Source organism: Poromitra crassiceps, assembly GCF_964638095.1.
Source record: "Poromitra crassiceps genome assembly, chromosome: 12".
NCBI lineage: Eukaryota > Metazoa > Chordata > Actinopteri > Beryciformes > Melamphaidae > Poromitra > Poromitra crassiceps.
Genome location: NC_139632.1, coordinates 24,342,768 through 24,366,975, shown reverse-complemented (window position 1 = coordinate 24,366,975; position 24,208 = coordinate 24,342,768). Strand labels below are relative to the sequence as shown.

At 42.2% G+C, this 24,208-nt stretch overlaps 2 protein-coding genes across 2 annotated transcripts; both read left to right on the top strand.

Moving 5' to 3' along the window:
- Window positions 1-97: 97 nt before the first annotated feature.
- inpp5d (inositol polyphosphate-5-phosphatase D) lies at window positions 98-20,399 on the top strand. Its single transcript, XM_083647890.1, has 27 exons — window positions 98-392; window positions 874-937; window positions 5,379-5,514; window positions 5,643-5,787; window positions 6,776-6,916; window positions 8,378-8,468; window positions 8,722-8,799; window positions 8,997-9,074; window positions 9,181-9,304; window positions 9,395-9,501; window positions 10,256-10,358; window positions 10,485-10,690; window positions 10,779-10,896; window positions 11,052-11,148; window positions 11,894-12,032; window positions 12,514-12,622; window positions 12,789-12,877; window positions 13,894-13,975; window positions 14,062-14,151; window positions 14,255-14,365; window positions 14,479-14,558; window positions 15,065-15,152; window positions 16,356-16,502; window positions 16,678-16,744; window positions 16,832-17,041; window positions 17,164-17,580; window positions 19,620-20,399. Exons 1-27 carry the CDS (start codon window positions 253-255, stop codon window positions 19,627-19,629), a joined length of 3,267 nt encoding a protein of 1,088 aa, XP_083504016.1. The 5' UTR covers window positions 98-252; the 3' UTR covers window positions 19,630-20,399.
- A 736-nt stretch (window positions 20,400-21,135) lies between these two features.
- Window positions 21,136-23,703, top strand: smx5. Its single transcript, XM_083647913.1, has 5 exons — window positions 21,136-21,205; window positions 21,487-21,554; window positions 21,772-21,802; window positions 22,167-22,226; window positions 23,003-23,703. Exons 1-5 carry the CDS (start codon window positions 21,203-21,205, stop codon window positions 23,126-23,128), a joined length of 288 nt encoding a protein of 95 aa, XP_083504039.1. The 5' UTR covers window positions 21,136-21,202; the 3' UTR covers window positions 23,129-23,703.
- The last annotated feature ends 505 nt before the right edge of the window (window positions 23,704-24,208 follow it).

Below are 24,208 nucleotides of genomic sequence, written 5' to 3'. Positions count from 1 at the left end.
TCTGAGGCCGGCCTCTCAAACTTCTCAAATGAGGAAGTTGAGAGTTGCGTTGCTGGCAGCTTCCTTTTAGAGCTTTCGCCCTGCTAACAGGAAGAGACAGAGGATGAACAAGAGAGAGAAGCGACAGAAATGCACACACAGTGAAAGATGAAAACAGCCAGAAAGAAACACTGAGGCTACTTTGCTTTGTTGTTTGACACTTTGAGAGCAGATGCAAAACCCTTGAGCTCGGCGTTTTGAGTGAGAAACAGGATGCCAACTTATCAGCCTTGGTACCATGGCATTATAACTCGATCCCAAGGGGAGGATCTCCTCTCCAAAGCAGCGAGGGATGGAAGCTTCCTTCTCCGGGGCAGCGAGTCAATACAAGGCGCATATGCCCTGTGTGTTTTGTAAGTAAACATTGCTTGTTCCTATCTACCGCACATGTAGCAGATAGTTCACCATAATACATTGGAATGATGATGGATGATTCTCAGATTTGTTGCTTGTTATTAAAGGTGCTATTGGACATTATTATGTGTGTTTAGCATTAGGTTAGATAAGGCTTTCATAATTTGTATAGAGCTAACAACATTTCTAAATGGATAATAACTACATCATACTTTGTTTGCACATCACATTGCAATGCTAGGCTAGTTCCCCTTTATTTGCATACTATGCTCCTGCAAAGCAGCAGCCATTGCCCTTTGCAACTCTTATGCCCCCCCCCCCCTCCCCCGCATCAGTCAGTTTTCATTTAAAGTGTCACCCAATCTCTGCATACTAAGTAGGAGACATTGAATTGAATTAAATACATCAGGCAGGATGTTCCTTTACTTTATATTTATATTCCAATCACATAAATTTACATGTTATTATTTTTAACAACAGATTCCAGAACTGTGTGTACACATACAGAATCCTGCCAAATGAGGAGAAGAAGCTCTCCATCCAGGTGGGTCAAACAATATGGCAGATTGCATCATGTACTGTAGGCCTAATGCTTGTGTCCCAACATAAAACACCTGTTAATTTAATCATCACCTTCAACTAAGACTAGAGGCCCATTTCTCATGTGCCACATTACCTCTGCTTTTGAATATCATCTTCTCACAAATAAAGCCTGCAGACATCTTAAATGCTGTGGTACCAGTAATAAGGATATAAACCAACCAACTGATATATGGGTCTATACATTCCATGGGCTGGTAGCAGCATTGTTCTTGAAAAATCACAATTTGTAATTAACAAATACGTGAACTATTTGCATGCATCCAAAGTATGACTTGTGTCTCTTTCGTTTTCTCACATTTGGATGACTTTTGCTCCTTTGTGTATACCTGCAGGTTAACTGCTGTAGTTGGCAACTACATGCCAGTTGCCAGTTTCTGCTACTACAAACAAAACCTGTACGCTTCACTAAATATTAACGGTTACTTTCAGTCTGAGTCTGTGAATGTGTAACACTTCCTCTACTCAGTCTATGAGGGTGGACTAACATCAGTGTTGGGGGTAACTGATTACAAAAGTAACATATTGCATGTAATATATTACTTTTAGCAGTAACTCAGTAATATAACTTATTACTAATAGGATTTCAGTAATATTATACCAGTTACTTTGTCAAGTAACAAGTTACAAATTGAGTTACTTTCTTATCAAAGTGCATATCTAAATAAAGATACAATCATTTCCTAATCAAATTGTGTGTTTATGCAAATAACCAATATAGATGACAATAACAAAGGAAAAGGATAACATTTAGAATTTTGGATGGTTTACACTGACTTCAAGACGGTTTAAAAAAAAAATTCAGGATGGTTCCGCCCGGGGTGGTGATGTCATTTTGCTAAGTGCTGTTATTTTGGTGAAAGTAATGCAAAAGTAGTGTAATAAGTAACGAGTCTACACAGACAGTAATATTGTAAAATAACATTACTTTCAAATGAAAGTAATTACGGTAGTAATATGTAGCATATTACATTTTGAAAGTAACTTGCCCAACACTATCTTTTTATCTTATCTTATTCGTATCTTATGCAAGCGTCCAGATGGCAACAGCTTTCATTTCACAGTTGCCTCCTTAAGACCCATGGCTGGTGTTGGTAGCTGGGCCACGCCAAGTGATAGAATAGAATCTAATCAAATATTTGTTTCACAGTGAAGGCGCTCTGTTGGTAGACGCCCCATCACCTATTGTTTTGAGTCTAGACTGAAGAATGGCAAGAGGAGCTTTGCCTGGAACAGCTGACTCATTGCACTGTACTGCCAGACTTCACCCGATTACAATTGGTCAATCTCTCTCAGCATACAGAGGCAAGGACGAGAGTCTGTGCTCTCTACTGTATGTTTGACACCTGTTAAAAAACTGCTAGTGGCTGCATTCTTCTGGGGTGTGAGAGGAACTTCTGACTGAGGCTGAGTCGAAGGATTGCAGTCATTTAGCCGTGAGAAGGTAAAAGCCAAAGGCATGATGAGAAGAAGGGTTGATTTGGATAGAATCGCTCCACTGATAGAAACAGGACTACATTTACGATGCAAACACACTGGAAACTGAAGTGGTGCCCCGTGTAAATCCAGCTCGAGCAGGAGCCTGGCCATTCACACCAGAAGCGGTCTATTTTGCTCCGCGGCGGTAAGCAGCACATAGGAGAAATTAGCCGAACTTGTCTTTAACTTGCTGAATTGTAAGGATGGAATCTCCTTGAACCATGTCTCCTACTACTTTGATTCCCTTGCGGCTCCATGCCCAGCCTGTAGGCCAGGTGGGAAGTCAGGGTTTCCTAACTTTCCGCCACATATTTCATATTCTTTAGAACCACTTGTCTTTAATCAGCATAGAAACCTTTCCAGAAGATATACATGTATATAATAGGTTCTGGAGAAGTATCCTTTCTAAAGAAGCTGATTCACAGGTGAGCCTGGTAGAGTTATAGGGTGCTTTCTCACTGGCGCCCCGGTACCGTTCCCGAACACACTTGTCCCCAGTTTCGGAACGTTTGATGAGTGTGAACATTGCGTTCCGTTCCGTTCCGCGCCCGGGCACGCAACAGGTAACCAGAGGATAAACTCCAGGCATAGTTGATGACGCAAGTGCACTCTGTTCCGTTTCCAAGCGCGGAAGACATTTTGTAATGTGAAAGCTGACAAATTGAAAAAAGGGGAGCTACAGTACTTGGAATTTTTAGGCAATATTTAATAAGAAGTAATATATCTGTGTACAAGCAGTTACAAAACAGAATATATCTTCAATCTCTACGGGCAAACAAAACGCAATGCGTTTCAACCACGCAGGTCTTCCTCAGGCAGTGTTAGCTGGGCGTCGGCCCAGTAATGTGAAAGCTGACCAAGAAATACAAAAAACAAAAGACGAGGGAGAATGTTTAGTTTGATCAGATGGATACATAAAAAGTAAAAATAATAATAATAATAAAGGTAAAGATAAGGGTAAACCACACCACCTGTCAAGGTCGTGTTTTATAATTTTTGTTTTGGAGGATGATGGTTGGTTGTTATGCTTAGGGTTAGACAAGTAAAAGAAATGTGGTTAAGTTTAGGGTTAGGGCTCAGGGTGTGCTTGGGCTTCTGGTTTAATGGGTAAGGTGCTTGGGCTTCTGGCTTAATGGGTAAGGTGCTTGCTTGTCTTCCGATCTGAAGACTGGGGTTCAATTCCCGGTCAAGCCACACACATTTTTAACAAGCATTTTCTTATTTGAAACATTAAATTACATTCCAAAGATTGGTTATTAGGGTTAGGCAAGTACAACAATTTTGTTAGGGTTTGTGTTTGGTCGTGGTTAAATAAGAAAACCCTAACGCATTTTTTACTTGCGTAACCCTAACCATAACAACCAACATCCTTAAAACAAAAATAAAAACTGTTGCTGCAGACCGCGAGCCACGAAAGGTGCCAGTCAGTGGTCAATGAGCTAATGAAAAGAGACAGAATAAAAGGACCGTGTCAAAAACTTTATTTTTATTTTTTGTGTGTGAAAACAATGTCTATGTGGAGGGTTTCATATAGAGACAGTCGGCATGCGGGATCACCCACAAAATGTTATACAGCTGGTACGCGAGTGGGGTAAAACCGCCCATATATCTCAATGGGCTGACTCACCAAAGGATGGTGCTGCGGCTCTGAACTACAGGGTTGGGGATTCTAGAGCAGAACACAAAGACGTCTGTTCAGATGTGCGTTTACTGCGGGGGTTAAATCCCCCATCGTGTCTGCCTGGGCTGGGCTAGCAGCTAAATTCTAACTTTGCTGAATGGATTTACCCCAGCCTGACCACGCCCCCAGCCAGGCTGAGCCAGCTAACCCGGCGTCTATGACGAGACATCGCCTCAAAACAATCTCCTCTAGGAATGATAGACTGGTGCAAAGTGGACCAAAACAGGAGAATTCTTAGGACAGGTAGATAAGTCTCTGGCAGGAGGTGAGATTTACCGTCTTCTTCTCTCAACTTTCAGAATCAGCTTTATTGGCAAAGTATGTACACAATACAGTACATACAATACAAGGAATTTGACTCCGCTTTACGTTGCTCTCAAAGTACTCACACACACACACACACACACACACACACACACACACACACACACACACACACACAGAGAGAGAAAGGTATGCACAATCAAAACAAATGAGGCACGGGTACATCATTTTTTTTACAAAATGTTGCATTAACTACTATACAATAAGTGTCTATTTTAAATATATATATATGAAACAATGTATAGAATGAAAGACACTCACATAACATGAGCACTGCTCTAATCTAAAAAGTCCCTAAAAAGCAGCAGACAGTGACAATACTTCAATGTGTTGTGCCGGGCTGAATTTGAAATGATTTTTGGTTTGACTTGACAGGCCTAGCTAGCTACACTGCTCTACATGTTAAGATTTGTAACAATTTTCATCTCTGCCAATAATTCTTTCTGCATCTTTGGACTTCAAATCACGCGCTGTGTTTTCTCCCACCAAAGGGGGGCTATGGATCGGTCTCCGTCCATCCGTTAGTCACACTGTAACACTGGCTTTGTGCTGCTATTCCCATTCATTGACAATGAATGGGACTGACCCAAGGGTGGATCTACATCACTGGTGGGAGATAAGATGTTTACTATTCCTTTTCTAGTTTCTCTATAGAGACTGTTAAACTTTCATAATCAATGGCAAGGCACACTCACACAATGCAACATTTTCCTACCCAGTTGAAGACATTTGCCCTACTTGATACCATTGGGCAATTATCACCAGTAAAAGTATGTGGTCTGGTTGGTTGACATGAGAGAAAACTCTAACCATATGACATTCCAGCTCTAATGACATCTACTGATTTAGCTTCAACAGAGAGACAGGGAGAGTTATTTCTCTGCTGTGTTCTGTTCTACAGGCATCCGAGGGAGTCCCGATCAGGTTCTTCTCCGTGTTGTCTGAGCTGGTGGATGCGTACTACAGTCCCAGTATGGGTCTTATCACACCCCTCCAGTTCCCGGTCCAGAAGGAGGAGGAGATTGAGGACGAGCCAGGTCAAACCCCTTAACGTTATCTGTACAGCGGCCACACTATAAAGCAGGAGACATCTCTCTGTTGTAGATATTGATGAGAGGATCATGATCAGATTATCAGCTAAATTGACTGTATCTTTTCTCTGCAGAACCCAACAGCCATCCGCCACAACTGCCACCCAGGAACTTCACAGGCAGTGACGGAAAAGATTGTGACTCAAAGAGCTTAGAACAGGCCTGCATGTCCTTATCAGACACCTATCTGCAGAGACTGCAACATGTGGACATGTCAGGGTATGAGCACATTTACATACAACTAAGAATTGCATTTATGCAGCACACCAGGAAGAACTACATACAGCCAGTCTATAGTGACTCATCACACAAAGCTTTTGGCTATGCATTATGCATGGTACAATAGCAGCACTGAGCGCGTAGCATATTGACGCTTTGTCCCGTCCCTTGTGCGTCACTTGTTACTAACATGGTACCCTTGAGCGACACATGAAACGACTTGGGCTTTCCGACTAAACTCAATGCAAACCCATGGAAGTCATCTTTGACGCTTATGGCAACTGCTCCCCTATTATCCTAACTGCTCCCCCATTAGTCAACTGCTCCCCCATTAGGGTCTGGAGGAGCTAACCTCTCCCAGACCCTAACCCTAAACCTAACCTCTCCCACCCCCATGCCTAAACCTAACCTCCCCCAGACCCTAACCCTAACCCTAACCTCTCCCACCCCCCATGCCTAAACCTAACCTCCCCCAGACCCTAACCCTAAACCTAACCTCTCCCACCCCCCACGCCTAAACCTAACCTCCCTCCAGGGAGCAGTTGACTAATGGGGGAGCAGTTAGGCTAATGGGGGAGCAGTTGCCATAAGCGTCAAAGATGACTTCCATGGGTTTGCATTGAGTTTAGTCGGAAAGCCCAAGTGGTTTCATGGGTTGCTCAAGGGTACCATGTTAGTAACAAGTGGCGCATAAGGGACGGGACAAAGCGTCAATATGCTACGTGCTCGGAGTGAGAACGTGTTGCATAATCACACTCAAACACTTTTTCAAGGGTATTGCAGCTTTTATACTGTAGAGTTACCACGGCATGTGTACTGTCTGGAAATGTTTCTTTAAAACAGCATACTAACAAGAAGTACTTTGTGGGAATCATGAGTATGTTTGGACCGTGTCTTTAACCTATCAGATTACTTGGCTGACACTACTTGTTGTATAAAGTGGTATCCGATAACAATGTTCAAAGTGATCCTGTGTTGTGCAATCCAGAGTACCAGAGGAGAACCAAAAGGCCATCCAGGAATACTTCAGGACCTCAATAAATTTGGACGCTGACCACGCGCAGAACGGTAATCCCAACCTCCCCTGTCTGAAGAAGCTGACAATGTCAATCTGCAAGAATCTGAACAGGTACAGTTACTACCCTAAGTGTTATATAGGCCAGTATCTCCACAACATCATTCAGCATAACACTGATATTGATCCAAAACCTGCTTTGGATTAATATATTCATATTCATATTAATAAATTGAACTTATATAGCGCTGTTCAAAAACTGCTTTACACAATATACTAAACACGGGGGGACGACATTACTGAACAAATAGCGAACAAAGATGACAGTATACACTAACACTAAATACTACGGGGGCAACTTTAGTGAAACAGACAGAGACAAACATGACAGAGACACACAAAGATGGATGGGGCGGGTGGGGGGGGGACTAAGAGGAGGCGGTGGAGACTGTAAGGGATTCTGATTTTCTGATTTCTTGGGGGAGGGAGTTCCACAGCCTGGGAGCTGCCCGAGAGAAGGCTCTGTCCCCAAGACTGTGGAGGTTGAACTTGGGGTGGAGAGAAGGTCAGCTGAGGTGGATCTGAGGAACCGGGAGGGTTGATAGGGGGAGAGGAGGTTAGTGAGGTAAGGGTGGGGGGCAGTTGGTGAAGGGCTTTGTAAGTGATGACCAGGATTTTGAACTTGATCCAGAATGAGATGGGAAGTCAGTGAAATTCTTTTAGGACTGGGATGATGTGGTGCCAGGATTTGGTGTGGGTAAGGAGTCGGGCGGCTGCGTTCTGGACCAGTTGGAGTCTGTTGATGATGAGGCTGGCGGTGATGCCGTGGAGGAGTGAGTTGCAGTAGTCAAGACGGGAGGAAATGAAAGCATGGATGAGTGTTTCAGCGGCAGGGTGTGTGAGACAGGACCAGTTCTTGGCAATCGAGGGCATGCACTGATGTAACTTTCCAACCGGAACACGCCCCCTCAATCAGGACTGAGTGGCAAAACATTCAGCAGGTGTCATTTATCTAGGCCAGTGTTTCCCAAAGTATGGGTCGGGACCCAATTTGGGTCACGGACCCGTGGGGGGTGGGTCGCCAACTGGTCGTCATGGCAACTCATTACCGTATGTTTTTTGTGAGTTTGGGGCCCAGGGAGACACCAAATTTATCTTTTGGGTCCCAAGATGAAAATGTTTGGGAACCCCTGATCTAGGCTTATTACTGCATTCAAGCCATTCAGTCTTGCTGCCATTCAGTGGGCGTTCTGCCTCTGTGACATCACGTGCATACCCTCTATATTGTGGAGGTAGAAGGAGGAGGATTTCAGGATTTGACGGATGTGGGGCTCAAGGCAAAGGGTGGGGTCGGGGATCACGCCAAGGTTGCGTGCCTGGGAGGAGACAGTGGTGCCATCAATGGTGAGTGTGGGGTTGTTGATTTTGTAGGGAGTGGTCTTGGAGCAGATGAGGATGAGTTCGGTTTTTTCCACTGTTGGAGTTCGGATCCACCTGTGTGCATTTCCTTCAATACCGAGGTCTTTCAGTCTGGAGACTAAGATCTTAACCATGCTCTCATCTTTTGTGCGGCAGTGAAATTTCCCGCACCCTGCCAACTCTGGAGGTCTTCCAGAAATTGTTCGATCAGCAACTCTCCCCAGGGATCGGACGATATAGGAGTCAAGTAGGTGGCCCTTTTGATCCATTCTTAGATCAACAGAATCATTAATCCTCTAAGAGTATTTAAGACCTTGACTTATAAGAATATTTGAGAAAAGAACACCACTAATTACCCCAATTTGTATTCATCCACACAACTGAGCAAAATACATATTCTCACCACAAAGCCTGTATACTCAATCTCTCTCTCTCTCTCTCTCTCACATACACGCATAGAAACAAATCACTTCACCATGGGTTTTTTCCTCTATTTTTAGATTTCTGCCTATTCAGGACAGTCTATGTCATTTAGGCTTGAGCAACTAACGAAACTGCTCTACTCAGTAGAAGAAAAGGTAATGTATCATATGGTTAAATCATAACTCATGTTCACTAGACAGCATTCACTGACGGTTTGTAATTACTCATTAATGATCTTGGTTATTATTGGGTTTATTGCAATGATGTAAATTACAGTTGCAAGTTCATCTGAAAATGTAGTCCTGTGAAAATTTAGTAAAAAAAACTTACACAACATGTATTATTTTTTCAGGCTAAAACTGCTGTGTTTGAGTCTGTTGGATACGATGGAGGCCACAGAAAATCTCTCATACCACCTGTTATATTTGAGGTGCTTTAACAATTAAATACACTACAGAACATGTAATAAAAATGTACGATGTCTAGCAGTTTGTTGTACATTTAACAAGGGTCAGTTTCCTCTTTCATGGTTGCAGGTCAAAACAGAATCTCTTGGTATCTCCACAAAGTCGTTCCTCAAAGTCGATGTTGAAAGTGGAAAAGTCCACTTTAAGAAGTCTAAAGACGGGCCTGAAGACAAATACGTTGTGCACAATAAAAGTAAGGAACCATATTGTGCTATAACCTAAATGCACTGTGTTTTACACACGCAACACTGCACTTTTTAACAAGTGTGCTGTAATTATCCAGTCCTGCAGCTGGTGAAATCCCAGAAGATGCATGCCAAACTTGTCATCGTGATGGAGACAGAGAAAGAGAAGGTTCAGCGTAAAGAGTTCATCTTTGATGACACAAAGGTAATGATTTGAATGGAAAGTGTACTTTGTTTTGTCTACAGACATCTGCCAGTGAGCCTGCTCCTGGTTTAGTTTAACGTTCTAGTCACATTAAGCATGCCATTTAAGAATGGTCTTTGAAAGGATTAATTATGAGAACATTGTCAGAGGCAAAGTGATTGAAGTCCATGGGAAGAATAGTGTATAGGACTAAAATCACTATCTACAAAAACTATAATTGTAAAATACATTTTAATTCAGGTGTTATTATTGCTTAATGGGCTACATGCACAACTCCACTACTTCCTGAAATTAGTACAGCTTCTTTATTTCCTGTCATCACTATAGAGGGTATGCATGTGATGTCACAGAGGCAGAAGTCACTGTGGGGTCACGCCCACTGAGTCACAGCAAGACTGAACTTGAATGCAGTAATCAGCCTAGATAACTGACACCTGCTGCTCAGGGAGGAATTTGACACTCGTTTTGACACTCGCTCCCGATTGAGGGGGCGTGTTTCAGTGGGTGTGCATACCCTCTATTGGATGAACTGATTAATGTCAGGTGTGCTGCAGTCACAACAATGATCAGGCACACCTGATTAATCAGTTCATCCAATAGTGTAGGACAGGAAATAAAGAAGCTGTACTAATTTCAGGAAGTAAAGAAGTTGTGCATGTAGCCTATTACACATGTTTAAATAGTAACACAATTTAACATGTGATCGGTTTGTTGTTTACGTTTATATATGTTTTACTCTTTTGCGTTTCACCAGAAGAGAGAGGGATTCTGCCAGCTTCTTCAACAAATGAAGAACAAACACTCTGAAAAACCTGAGCCAGACATGATCACAGTGTTTGTCGGCACCTGGAACATGGGTAACAATGTTTCCATATTAAACCTAGAGTTTTGACTAAGTGTTGTACTCATAGATGACAAATCAACATAATACTTCAGTATCAAGAGTTCATTCCAAAGTTGAGAATCGCTCCGTAAACCCACAGGGAATGCCGGTCCTCCTCCTCCCCCCCAAAACATCCATTCCTGGTTTCAGTGCAAGGGCCAAGGGAAGACGCGGGACGACACCGCTGACCATATCCCGCATGACATTTATGTCATTGGGACTCAAGAGGACACTTTGGGGGAGAAGGAGTGGGTGGACATTCTGAAAAATGTCTTGAGGGACATCACAAACATCAGCTTCAAAGCAGTGAGTGACTGTGTCTGAAACGGCAAAATACAACTGAATGTGGGTCCAGTGCCATGATGTGTAATAGACTTCTTCTTCTGACATTCAGATGGTGATGCACACTCTGTGGAACATCCGGATCGTGGTGCTAGCAAAGCCAGAGCATGAGAACAGAATCTCCCACATTTTCTCAGACAGTGTTAAGACTGGGATCGCCAATACACTGGGTGAGTTACTCCACTTCTCCCTGTTCTCCCTGTGCCATTTCAATACACTGGGTGAGTTACTCCACTTGTCCCTGTTCTCCCTGTGCCATTTCAGTGCCTTGAAAGAGTAGATGAATAAATAGCCGTTACAACTCACTACTCTGCTTGTTTTGTAGGAAACAAGGGCGCAGTGGGAGTGTCCTTCATGTTCAACGGTACATCCTTTGGCTTTGTCAACAGTCACCTGACCTCAGGGAGCGAGAAAAAGCTCAGGTGAGCAAATTATAGTGACATTATTAAATATGTATATGGAGTAGAACTCAAGGTGTATTAATCCCAAATTGAATGTGTTCCAAAATAGACTAAATTAAAAAGATATTGTGATAGGAATTCATAGGATTGACTGTTTTATTTTATTCAAAATCAGTTATTAGCGATTATTAATCACAGTCTTTTATGAATAAAGTATAACCACTAGCTTGACTATTATAAATAACGAAGTGTTAGCTCTCTCTCTCTCTCTCTCTCTCTCTCTCTCTCTCTCTCTCTCTCTCTCTCTCTCTCTCTCTCTCTCTCTCTCTCTCTCTCTCTCTCTCTCTCTCTCTCTCTCTCTCTCTCTCTGCTAAAAATCATTGGGCCACTCCTTTACTGTATCTCCAAGGCTATGAGATAAGCTCAGAGTAGCGAGTGAGAGGGACATCATTTGCTTCTAGTCAATCACTGTGGCGTGTAGGTTTAGGAAGCTTCATGTTGTACATGTGATACATTACAGTATGTTCGGGGCAGAATCATTGCAGACTTCTAGCTGAACCTCAACAGGGCTTTTTTGATCAGCGCAGATAGTACAGTACCTCTGTTATGTGATTCTGACTTGTTGCAACAATTAAATATTTTGTTAATTTAAGTTTCCTGAGTGTTCCTGTCTAAACCGCTGAATTCCCAGCTCAATAATAAAAATAGAATGCAACATTTATTCCTGAAACCAATAACCAATAACTTCTCTCGTCTCTCTCTACAGACGCAATCAGAACTTTGTCAACATTCTGCGATTCCTGAATCTGGGTGACAAGAAGATGAATCCTTTTGACATTACGCATCAATTCACCCACCTCTTCTGGCTCGGTGATTTGAACTATCGGATTGAACTTGCTTCCTCTGTAAGTTGTCAAGAATGTAGACAGATCACAGAGAATAAAGAAATGGCAGTATGATGTTATCATACTTGGAACCCAGTTAATAACACATAAAACATTTAAATTAAGCTCATGCACATGAATGAATAAAGGTTTATACCTTGTGTCAGCTTTTCTATGGTGTTTATGTTCTACTGTACCTATATCAAACAATGCTTACCTTTTATTTTGACATTCTTGACAACTGACTTGCCAGTTTTATTACGGTTACAATTTACACCGATATTATACACAAGGGATAAGGTATTCATGCAGCTCTTATTTTATGTGTATTAACCAGATTTCTATTAGTGGATTACTCAGAAATTAGAGATCATGCAAAACAATACAAACAATATGGACCACTGGTGCATCTAAGAGCATGCTGTTAGAGCAGTTATATTCAGCAGAAGCTAACATTGTCAGGCAGGAAGAGTCACTACTTGGCATTGTTTCTCCGTCACAGGAAGCAGAGCGCATTGTGACACTGATCAAACAGCAGCAGTACCAGGATCTCCTCAGAAACGACCAGCTCAACATGGAGAGGGACGAGGGAAAGGTCTTCTTGCATTTCGGTGAGCCATGGACACACGCAGAAAATCCTTCCATATCAGTGATTTCCTTTTATATGTGACTGATATTTACTCTGTGCCCTACATTCTCTGTTGCATTCATCAGTTGTCAGCATACATCATCAAAATGTTGAAAAACGCTTGCCTTGTTTATTTCCTTTGACTGCAGATGAAGAGGATATCACTTTTGCACCCACGTATCGTTTTGAAAGAGACACGCGAGAGAGATATGTCTACACAAAGGCCAAAGCCACATGGGTAGGCTTGTGTTTTGTCAGATGTCTTCTCCCTCTCTATCTGCCATAGTGACAGTGCCCCACAGTGCAGAAACAGTACAGACGTCCACAATTTAAGTATTCACTGAACTGGAGCCCATAATGTTAACTCTGAACACAGATCTCCACTTTTCTCCAGTGACCCAGAACATGTTTTTGCTTTAAGCCATCGAGGGCAGAACATCAGTGTGACGATATGATGTGGCTCATGGCAAATTCATAATATAACTCATCTACATGCACTGGGGTCATTTCAACAAGTTTCCCAGCTTTGGGCTGTGGAGAGCCTCAAGAAATGAGCTATCTGGAGCTGATCCAAACCAGCAGGTTTGATCCCATTTCAACCCAAAATGAAATGAAAGCCGCTGATAAACCGGGCTGCCGGTGGGCGATGTCTGGGCCGTTGGTGAGCGTCTGTCGCCCAGCCCGCGTCTTTGCAGTGTTTCCCGCACTGTTGGCTCTAGTCGGCCTTGTCAGCACTTTTTCTGCAGATTTTACACGTTGAACTGCCACCGGTCAGAGAAATCCCTCTGATTGGCTGGTCAGCTGGTTAAGCGAAGCAGTGCAGGAAGACAGGGCACGTAGCCACGTAGAAAACGTTCACATTTTTCTAGCACAGTATTAGTTAGTCACATGTATCTTTCTTTAGTGATCATGTCATCCTTCCTCTCACACATTGAGCTATTCACAAACAGCAACCGAAATGATAAACTAGGGATCAAATAAAATGTTAACATAGACAACTTTCCACAATTCATTCTTTATGGACCAGCTCCAGACATAAAATCCTGAATGATTTTTTTTTTGCCCTAACTATTATAGTATGAAGAACACGAGAATAGTTTGAATGAAGACTAAACATCTGACGACCTAGCAATTATAATGGCACCAACTTCATCTGCATTACTAGGCTTGGTCGCATTGCTGGGCTCTGTATGGCCTGATTTTTAAGCTTTCCTTGAAGGTTCTTCTTACTTTTCAATGAATTCTACTCTGCAGACAAAATACAATCTTCCCTCCTGGTGCGATCGCATCCTGCGGAAGTCATACCCTCTAGTTCATGTTGTCTGCCAGTCATATGGTGAGTAATCTCCAATGAACAATGTTGTTACTTGTTTTGATGACACTTAATGAAACAAACATTTTGGCAAACTTTTCAACTTGCAGGGTGCACTAATGACATCATGACAAGTGACCACTCACCAGTTTTCGCAACATTTGAAGTGGGAGTGGCCTCGCAGTTTGTCTCCAAGCACGGTACGTTGACCTTTATCTCGCTGCCGATGAGTTTATATGTTCTACAAACGTATTTGCTCCAATATCTGCAGTAGGATGTAATAATGTCTGTTTTCCCCCCCAGATCCAAACAATGCCTCTCAAGGTGGGATACAGTTCATGAACTGTGTTGCCACCTTAATGACAAAGTCGAAGACAAAATTCTTCATTGAATACCATTCCAGCTGCTTGGAGAGTATGTTGCACTCTTTCTGATTGACTATACTGCTATCACGTTGGATTCTATTACAAATGCCTTAATATGGACAGTTATAGAAAAACTTCAAACAATACTCTAATTGCCCACAGAAATAGTGAAGACCTCAGAGGGAGAGAACTCGGACCACTCAAATGGATCAATAAAAGTCCGCTTTGGCACTCAAGTTGAGGTAAAATGATGCAAGTTCATTGTTATAGCGCATGAAAATCAGCATTTATCATCTTTGCGTGTCTTTGGAGAGGTAAAATCCACTTGCTTACTACCGCCGAGACCCGGGTTCAATTCCCGGCAGCGGTACTTCCGGCTTGGTCACACATTCCTACAGACAAAATTGGCCATGTGAAGCCGGTGAGGTATGTGTCCTGGTTGCTGCACTAGCGCCTCTGCTGGTCAGTCAGGGCGCCTGTTCGCGGGGGAGGAGAACTGGGAGGAATAGCGTGATCCTCCCACGTGCTACGTCCTGCTGGTGAAACTCCTCGCTGTCAAGTGAAAATAAGCAGTTAATAGCGACTGCAGAATGATATATCGGAGGAAACAGGTGCTAGTACAACTCTCCCCAGATCAGCAGAGGGGGTGGAGCAACGACGGAGACAAGTACAATTGGGGAGAAAACTAAAAAAACTCAATCAAAAAAAGAGAAGCATTTATCATCTTTGTCTTTTATCTCTCTTCAAGCTCATTCCCATCATCTCGGACCCAGAGTACCTTTTGGATCAGCACATCCTCATCTGTGTCAAGTCAACAGACTGCGACGAGTCTTACGGTAATAAACCTACACAGTGATTAGGGTTGCAAAATTCCGGGAATATTCAAAGTTGGAAACTTTCCATGGGAATTAACAGGAATATATGGGAATTAACAGGAATAAACTGGAGATTTTGGGGCGATTTATGCTAACTGTATTTACCATGTCATATACAGACATAAATATAAATATGACATAAATATAAATATGACATAAATATAAATATTTTGTTTTGTCATAAGCAGACATGCATGCAAACATTTCTAATACAAATGTTAAAATAATAACTTTCAACTTTAATGGATCATTTCATTGAACAACAACAAAATGGTCCACGCAAAAACCAAAAGGTTGACTAAAATGCTTTCATTTTACATTTTGAATGGGACTTGAATGGCAAGATAAGATCACACGACAAATCTATCAATCTACTGGTTTCAGTGTGAACCACTAGTGGTTTGGACCATCCAGCATCCAGAAGCAGCTAGGGGCGGGATTTAGGTGTGACAGTGAGAAGTGAGTCCGTGATAGACAGATAAGAGCCATCTATTTGATTTGTGTTTAAGTGTAATATTCTTTCATACCTCTAGGGGATGTTATGTTAAAGGCCTAAGTTGGCCATAGGTCATTTAAGTTGATGCCAATCATCGTGCAGGTATTGCTAATGGGAGGAAGCGGACTGTGCTCAGACCAACATCACATCGTATGGCTGCATTTTGTTTTATCTTTGTATTACCAACTTGAAGTGATGTACACTGAAATGATATGGACAGTGTTGGTGAGAAAATAAACGCATCATTATAATTAAGGACATCGCTTTTTACTGTGTACACGTCTAAACAATTAGGCCTATTAGCAGTCAGTAGTGGCTTTCCCGAGCGAGTTCCCAGATGGTTATGTGAAACATTCTGTGAAACAAACCCTCTGGCAGCGTCCGGTTGAGGGGGGTCATAGGGAATACATTTATTTAATTCAAAATTCATGTTTTTTGTTGTTCAATGAAAGAATTCATTAATGTTCTACACACAAATAAAGTCAAAAATGTCATTTTTCACACAATTGTTCCCTCTCAAAATGTCTAAAATTCCCGAGCTCAACTTCCCATGGAAAATGTCTGGAAAGTTTCCGGAAATGTCCCGCCCCTTTGCAACCCTAACGGTGATACACACCCAGTGAGCTTGAGCGAGACTATATTGTTTTGCCGTTGTGCTGCTCCCACAGGGGAGGGCTGTGTAGCGCTGCGTGCCGCTGAGTACTGCTACACCGAGTTTCACATCACGCTGACTCACCATGGAGAGAGGACAGGCACCTTGACAGGTGGCATCCAGCTACGCACCTCAGAGGGAAAGCAGACAGAAAAGCTCTATGGTGAGTCGCAAAATCTCTTAGATCCTCAACAATACAGTATCATCTACTGTAAAAAAAAAAAATCAAATACTAACCTGTAAGTTTTCAAATCATTGTACTATTTTTCGGTTTATTCTTTCTAATAAATTCATGCTTTTATTTTAGTATCAATTGCTATTTTATTCTGTCTATTCAGATTTCATCAAAGTTGAAAAGGATGATGCCAGTGCCACCCCAAAATGCAGAAGTGACAACCTCAACAAGTAAAATATTTATTTGATCTTGTGGTCACTTCACAATATCACATGCCCTCAGTGTGTGATTTTTCTTTTTCTTCTTCTGGTTGACAGATCTGTCCGTTCCCACGCAACTGATATTACTAACCCCAATTACATGGGAGTGATCTTCAAAGCTGGGAGTGCAATAGATAAGGGCTGGAGCTACAGCACCTCACCCACGCCTGGGCAAGTGAGTAAGGACACGCACCTGGTCAACATCCCTTCCAAAAAGAGTCACGATGCGAGCACACACAGTCCCACGGGGAAAGCATCAGATCTTTTGTAAGTGCCATTTTTGGACAACATTTAATTTGAACTCTTGCATAAGATATCAGCTAATATGATTCAACAGAAAGGCCTGTGTGAAACTGAATCTTTATTACCTAACTCTGTCTCTCATATAGAGGTGAGAATGAAAAGCCATCAGAGATGTTTGACAATCCTCTGTACGGCGCAACGGGGAAATCACACAATCGGGGCAAGGAGAAAGACCCTCAGCAGAAGGAACACCTCGCACCCCCAGAAGCCATGTTTGGATGGGACGGGGATCCCGATCGCCCCCCTGTGCCCACCCCTCGCAGCCGATCCTACACCTGCTCCGACACCAAACCTCAGCCTTCAAGCCCTGCCAGCCTGCACCCTACCATGTCCACGTTCAAGAAATCAGTGGTGCCCACACGCTCAGAGGGGGGCAATGGCAACAACCGCCCCCCTCTACCTGTCAAGTTCCAGCCAGCGAAACCCCGAGACTACAGAGACAGCTCCGAACTCCCCAACAAAAACCGACAAGTAGCGAGGCCCGGCCAACCACAGTCCAAACAGTAAGGCAATTGTTTCTTTTCTTTTTTTTTATATTTCCCCCCCGATTTTTTATCCCATTTTTATGCCCCTTTAGTGCAAATTTTTATTGATTTATCCTGGTTGCTGCTCCACCCTCTGTCAATCTGGGGAGAGACGAAACTGGCTCCATGCTTCCTCCGAGACATGGGCAGTAGCCAGCCGCTTCTTTTCACCCGACAGGGGAAGCTTCACCGGTAGGACATAGCACGTGGGAGGATCACGCTATTCCAACGAGTTCCCCTCCATCCGAACAGGCGCCCCTAATGACCAGAGGAGGCACCACTTCAGCGACCAGGATATTGCATGTTTTGGTGTGGGGTTCCTATATGAAGGAAACCCCCAGGGGGCACGGGGAGAACATGCAAACTCCACACAGAAAGGCCCTTTTTTTAATATATATTTTATTTTCAATTTTTTAACACGTTCACTGCCATTGACGAGATATCTCGGCTTACAGAATCCAACGGTTGACTGCCAAAGACGAGATATCTCGGCTTTAAAAAAAAAAAAAATTTTTTGACGGTGGGACGTGGATCCAACCCTTTTACGTCTTTTATACAAATATTGGAGGTATTGAATGTGTATAATCTATTTTACCGACCCACTGAGTGGCGACATGTCTCTCCAGAGTAGGAAGAGGCGAGCCAAAACTGCAGGGAAAAGCGCGAGGAAGCCGTTCTCATACTGTAAAATGGATGGCGAAAACGCTTTCGCTTTCGCACTGACGCACAGTGGTGGCAACGGTGGGGGGTTCCAAGAATAGACTGGGTGCACACTTTGAAACACGCAGCATAAATAAGCGCAGAATCGCAAGAGCTTCATCAGAGCTCTCAACCGAAATGCCAAGAAACGAGCGAGCCCCATCCAGCGAGCCCCATCCAGACTGCCAGGCAGCAGCCAGGCAGCAGCAACTCGTTTGTGACAGACCCGCTGCAGAGCCAAGGAGGGCGGAGGAGAACGCCCACGGAGGGAGGAGTTTGAAGCAGAGAGGGGTTTCCTGCTGTTATGGAGGAAATTACTGTTCAAAACTATTGTTTAGATGTCTGACGTCTTACTGATGCCAAAAATGAATGGTTAAAGTGACTGTTCTATCGAATTTCACAAAAAGCCGTTTATCTCAGAATAAATTTTCTGACGCTGAAACCATGCTGTATTCAACTGCTAATGCTTACATAACTACTAACTCTACAAACTAACTCTTTTAGACAGAGAAAGCACACATTCTATTAGTTATTTTGAGATATTGTGTGTTCACAAAATCCTAACATAAACGAATCCTCGGCTCTTGAAAGATGAGCCAGAATCCTCAAAAAAAAAACTTGGCAGAAGCTAACTACAGTATTGAAAAATGGCTGGCAGTGAATGTGTTAATAGAACAATAAACAAACAAGACAAACAGGCTCAGACACAGGAAAACAAAAAACAAAACAAAAACATCATTGACATTTGGCATTGTTAACGTGGTGCTACCAGCCGCAAAATGTGCTTATGTGCTTGTGAGGGATATTACGCATAGGACCCCACCCAAGGGGTCCACAGGTAACCGAACGGGCAAGCTGTCCATCACCCCTAACCCTAGTCAGTAGTCACTGCTCACTAATCATTATTAACCTTGTCAAAGTATCCCAGAAACGGGTCCCAAATAGTTAAGAACTTTCTAAGCGAGCTGGTTCTCAGGAACCTGAGTCTCTCCATCTGTATAACAGAAACCATGTCCATCAGCAGAAAGGCCCTTTTGACGACCCCACCCGGGCGGTGGGCACTCAAGCACTCCTTCAGCGCCCCAGATGGGAATCCAACCCAGGACCTTCTAGCTGTGAGGCAACAGCGCTTACCACTGCACCACCGTGCCCCCCCCAGTAAGGCAAACTTGGTATAGAATAGATTAGATTAGATAGATAGATAGATAGATAGATAGATAGATAGATAGATAGATAGATAGATAGATAGATAGATAGATAGATAATTAGTCGTTATCTTTACCTAATGTTGAAAACTCTTTGACCTTGTCTTCCTGCAGTGCATCCTGAGACTCAAGCATCAAAGATGGACCGTTCTGTGAAGTGAGGTCCTGCTGTGGAGTTCAGCACCGGCTGAGCAGCTTCCTGCATTTTGAGAAATGTAAAATACATTGAAGGCTCAGCTAGTTTTTGGCCAGTAGCCCCCCCCCCCCCCCGCAAACTGATTCATTTGTATTAATATGACATGCATATTAAAGATACAAACATAATGTAGCTCTGTTAAGCACACGTGAAAAATAGGTTTGAGAATTCTGCTTGCCTTGCAAACACTTCTGTTACATTAGATGAAGGGTCTTACAGACACTATTAGCTAACTAATGAATACCACCCAGTATTTTCTTGCACAGAAGTTTGGATGTCTGCCTTGAAGATGTATATTAAATTGCTCCAATAAATGAAAAAGTCAAGGCTTAATTAGACCTTGTTATTTTATGTTTCACTCCAGCCTATATGTCATCATTAAAGCCATTAGCTTATAGGCCTGCTAAACTGTAAATACATGTTTGTGTAGGGTGTAGATCTGCAAAGGAGACTTTGGTATTATAACAAGATCATTTGCTTCCACCTGCTGTTGTATAAAAGAATTGCATGCAAATAATTAGATAGCCTACTCCTGAAATGTCTTGTCCAAAATTGTATAAATATTTAAATCAAAGCGGACATCACAAATACATGTTCTTTTACTTGATATTATTCAGTTTTACTAATCAATAATTTAATTCCCCTGCATTTTTTTGGTCAATCCAGTTGTGTGGGAGAGAGAGAGAGAGCGAGAGAGTAAGTGTGCGCATGTGTGACCTCTAAAATGAATGAACTTACCATACACTCATGTAGCCTACTTAAATAATATTAATATTAATAATATTAATAATAATAATAATAATAATAATAATAATAATAATCAGCATCATCATCAGCATCTTGTGGTGAATCTCAAGAGGCCTGCCTCAGTGGAGTTTAATGCTGGACCTGAGGACCCAGAACTGCTGATTTTCATCCCAGCCAGCTAATCAGGGACTCTTCTACACAGGTCAATCAATGCAATTAAATTAATTGCAATTAAGTACCTGGTAGAACTTACAGCCACCGGCCAGCGGTACTGCGAGAACCACGTGGTTATCAAACAGCTTGTTCATTGTACTCACCTTGAATTCCAGGTGTAATCAAGCCCTGATTAGATGACCATTCAGCTGCTACAACCACTTTAGCCAGGCAGTCAACGCAAGACTAGTGTGGGTCGTGGGAGTTGTCAGTGCCAGCTGATCTGAAACCAGATAGGCTACTCTGCCAAAATACAGTTGAAAACATGAAGAAAAAGCCTGAGCCCTTACTTACAATAACACTTACTCACTGTTTGACAGCGTCAGCCACTTTGTTTTTGCAAAATGCACTTGAGGACTAGTGGCGAACACTTTTCAGTCTCACAAACATGTTCCAAAACTGTGCAGGGTGCTCTCTGGCTCCCCTTCGTGGTGGAGCTATGCCTAACTGCACCCTGTTGTCCAGGGTCCGTCACATAAATATTACGCAGGCTGAAACGTCATCAACCTCAGACGAAGCACCATAAGGAATAGCAGCGACAATGGTGAGAAATTACCGAAATTACTTTGACTATCAATTTGTTTTTCCACATTACAACTTGTGCTGCTGTATGATGAGTTTCTTTGAATTAGCTCCTCATGTAACGTTAGGGTTTGCAGTAATTCACTAGCCTCATCGCCTCTGTTATTTTGCCAACTGTGTATCACATTTAGCTTAATTAAGCTACGTTACGATGCCCCAACGTTACCTCCAAAATGTAGCTTACCATTCCTTGATATGAAACTAAGGTTTAGCTTCTAACATCAACTTTTTTTTGTTTTCCAGCTTTTCTATTCGTTTTTCAAGTCGTTGGTGGGGAAGGATGTGGTCGTGGAGCTCAAAAATGACTTGAGGTTTGTTTTCTGATTCTGATGCTGCCGCAGTTCCCGGATGCTGGTTCTGTCTGTCTATACCTCTAGAAACTAGACTCTAGTCTCTGCATTATTTAGAGTAGCTGTGGGCAAATTTGATGTTGATGGGGATCAAATAAAAAATGCATGTTATACACATTCATGCAATAACATTTGAAACTAACATCACTGATCTTTTATCCTACAATCTATTTTTCAGCATCTGTGGGACACTTCATTCTGTTGATCAGGTAGGACAGATTTTATGTAACATTACTTTTGTGGAACAAATCCACTCAGTTTTACATTTAGTAAAAGACAGTGAGTGTGTTTACATGCACACAATAATCAGATAACTGAGAATAACCAACCAGGTAACTCCCAGTAATCTGATGAATGACATTGAGATTGGGCCATGCACTGAATAAAACTGATAATTCAGCAGAAAGCTATGGGGTGTTTATCTGATAAAGGATATCGGTTTATGCTGTTTCTATGACCACTTGAATAATCGGGTAACTCTAGAAATCAGATCATCTGTTTATTAGTGTGCATGTAAACGCACTCACTGTCATACCTTTCTCATGACTGTGTTGTTATTCTTGTGTGTTTCAGTACCTGAACATCAAACTTACAGACATCAGTGTCACAGATCCAGAGAAATATCCACATATGGTAGGTTCATCTGTCTCCTCACATTCAATAGCCTATACTGCTTATTATCAGGTATTTGGGCTCGAGCAATATATCTGGATGTTAAAGGACCACTTTGCTTATATTCGTCCAGCTTTGTATCAGTACAATGTGGGCAGTATATGCAAATGAACAATGTTTAACTTGCCTCCATCTTGCCTACACTGAGAGCTCCCCCGTTCATCTGCTGGCAAAACTCCTCCAAATCACGTACATGTGTTTTGTCATTTGGAGGAGTGGGGAGGGTAAAATGGGGTCTGTGTAGAGGACAGGCAGTATTCACCATAGCCTGCTCTATAGACACTTTTCTCTATTATTCCCAAAACACTCCTGTGCGATGCTACGCTGAGACTAAAATATCATACTGTACTACTAAATACTTTAAAATATCAGTATATATTTGGAAGAAAACTAGTTCCATCATATGAGGTAGAATATTTTCTGATCCTTTGAAAGTGGGTGTGATGTATCCTTTGTAGCGATGTTGGTGAGCGATCTTACATTCGCAAGAGCATGCATGCTCAGAGCTGGATATGGAATTCTGGATATGAAATTGACAGACCCAGCTGATAACCACCATAGGGCGAAGGTCTGGTTAAATCAATCCAGATCAAGGGAACAGATCCTGGATTTGTTTATCTCGATTCTTAGTACAGGCCCTTGGTCATTTGCATTGCAGGCTTTTGTTTGGATACTACTTAATACTGAATGATGATTGTCTTCAAAGTCTGTTGTGTTTTTGTTTAACTCTCCTCCAGCTGTCGGTGAAAAACTGTTTCATCCGGGGGTCGGTGGTCCGGTACGTTCAACTCCCTGCAGATGAAGTGGACACACAGCTGCTGCAAGATGCTGCACGCAAAGAAGCCATGCAGCAGAAGCAGTGATTCACCCACAGGATGGGACTTAGTCTTAGGGGGGGGGGGGGTGTATAGGGGTGGTGAAGTCTTGTATCTGAAGTTTTGTGTTCGGTTAATATGAACCAGATGAGCATCCAGAGTCCCAGCAAATCTTGTCATTAACCAATGTTGCTCGTTGTCCCATACTCTTTGAAAGATGAGAGATTTCAAATGCATTCCTGGCAATACTGATTTCTGTTTTGCAAAATATTAATTGCTGGGAATGTTCTAATGAATCTACCTCACAAGTCATATGGGTCCCCATAACTTGATATTTTTTGGTTTTGTAAAAAAAAAACTTTGGTAAAATTACACCACCTATTACCATTTTGAGACCACAGAGCCCTGTAAAGATCTGTTGTAATGTCAATGTTGCGTATCACAAGCAGTGTTTATGTTGGGTGATTGGATTTTTATTTGTTTAAATTTAAAAAAAAAATGGGGGGGGGGGGTCTGATCTGATTTTCTTATGGAAATGTTATTTTTTGGAGGTTTTGAAATTATGGCCATTGGAAGTTTTGGGTCTTGGCTTTGTTCCAATGACAAATTTATTAAATTTATTACTATCACCTGTGATCATGGAAGCGTCTTATTTTTTATTTTATTTTTTGCATTTATGGGAAACAAGACTAAAATCTTACACCATTTCACTAGTCATCCAGATAAGCAGAATATTCACATTTGTGGCTCTGAATGTAGTTCCTGTCTTACACCTCCAGAGGAATCAATCTAGACCTATAAACAAAGTCTTCCTGTTTACGCAATGAATATCTTTGTTGGCAAGAGCTCTTTATCAAGCCAGATAAGGAAAGCCATATTTTTCCCCTAGTGTAAATAGAGTAAAAAATTAAGTGACTGGGTAATTAATCTCCCTCACAATGCTGTATTTGATCTGTTGAGTAATTTTTCAAAACATCTACATCTGCATAGTGAGAAAGAACAAATCTTATTTCAATATATAATTTTAAAGAAGATAAGTAATGCTAGACATTTGCATTTGGTCGTATTCTAGGTTGACAGTTGCAATATTTCCAGAGTTTATATTTTGGTCAACATCAGGGGAAACCT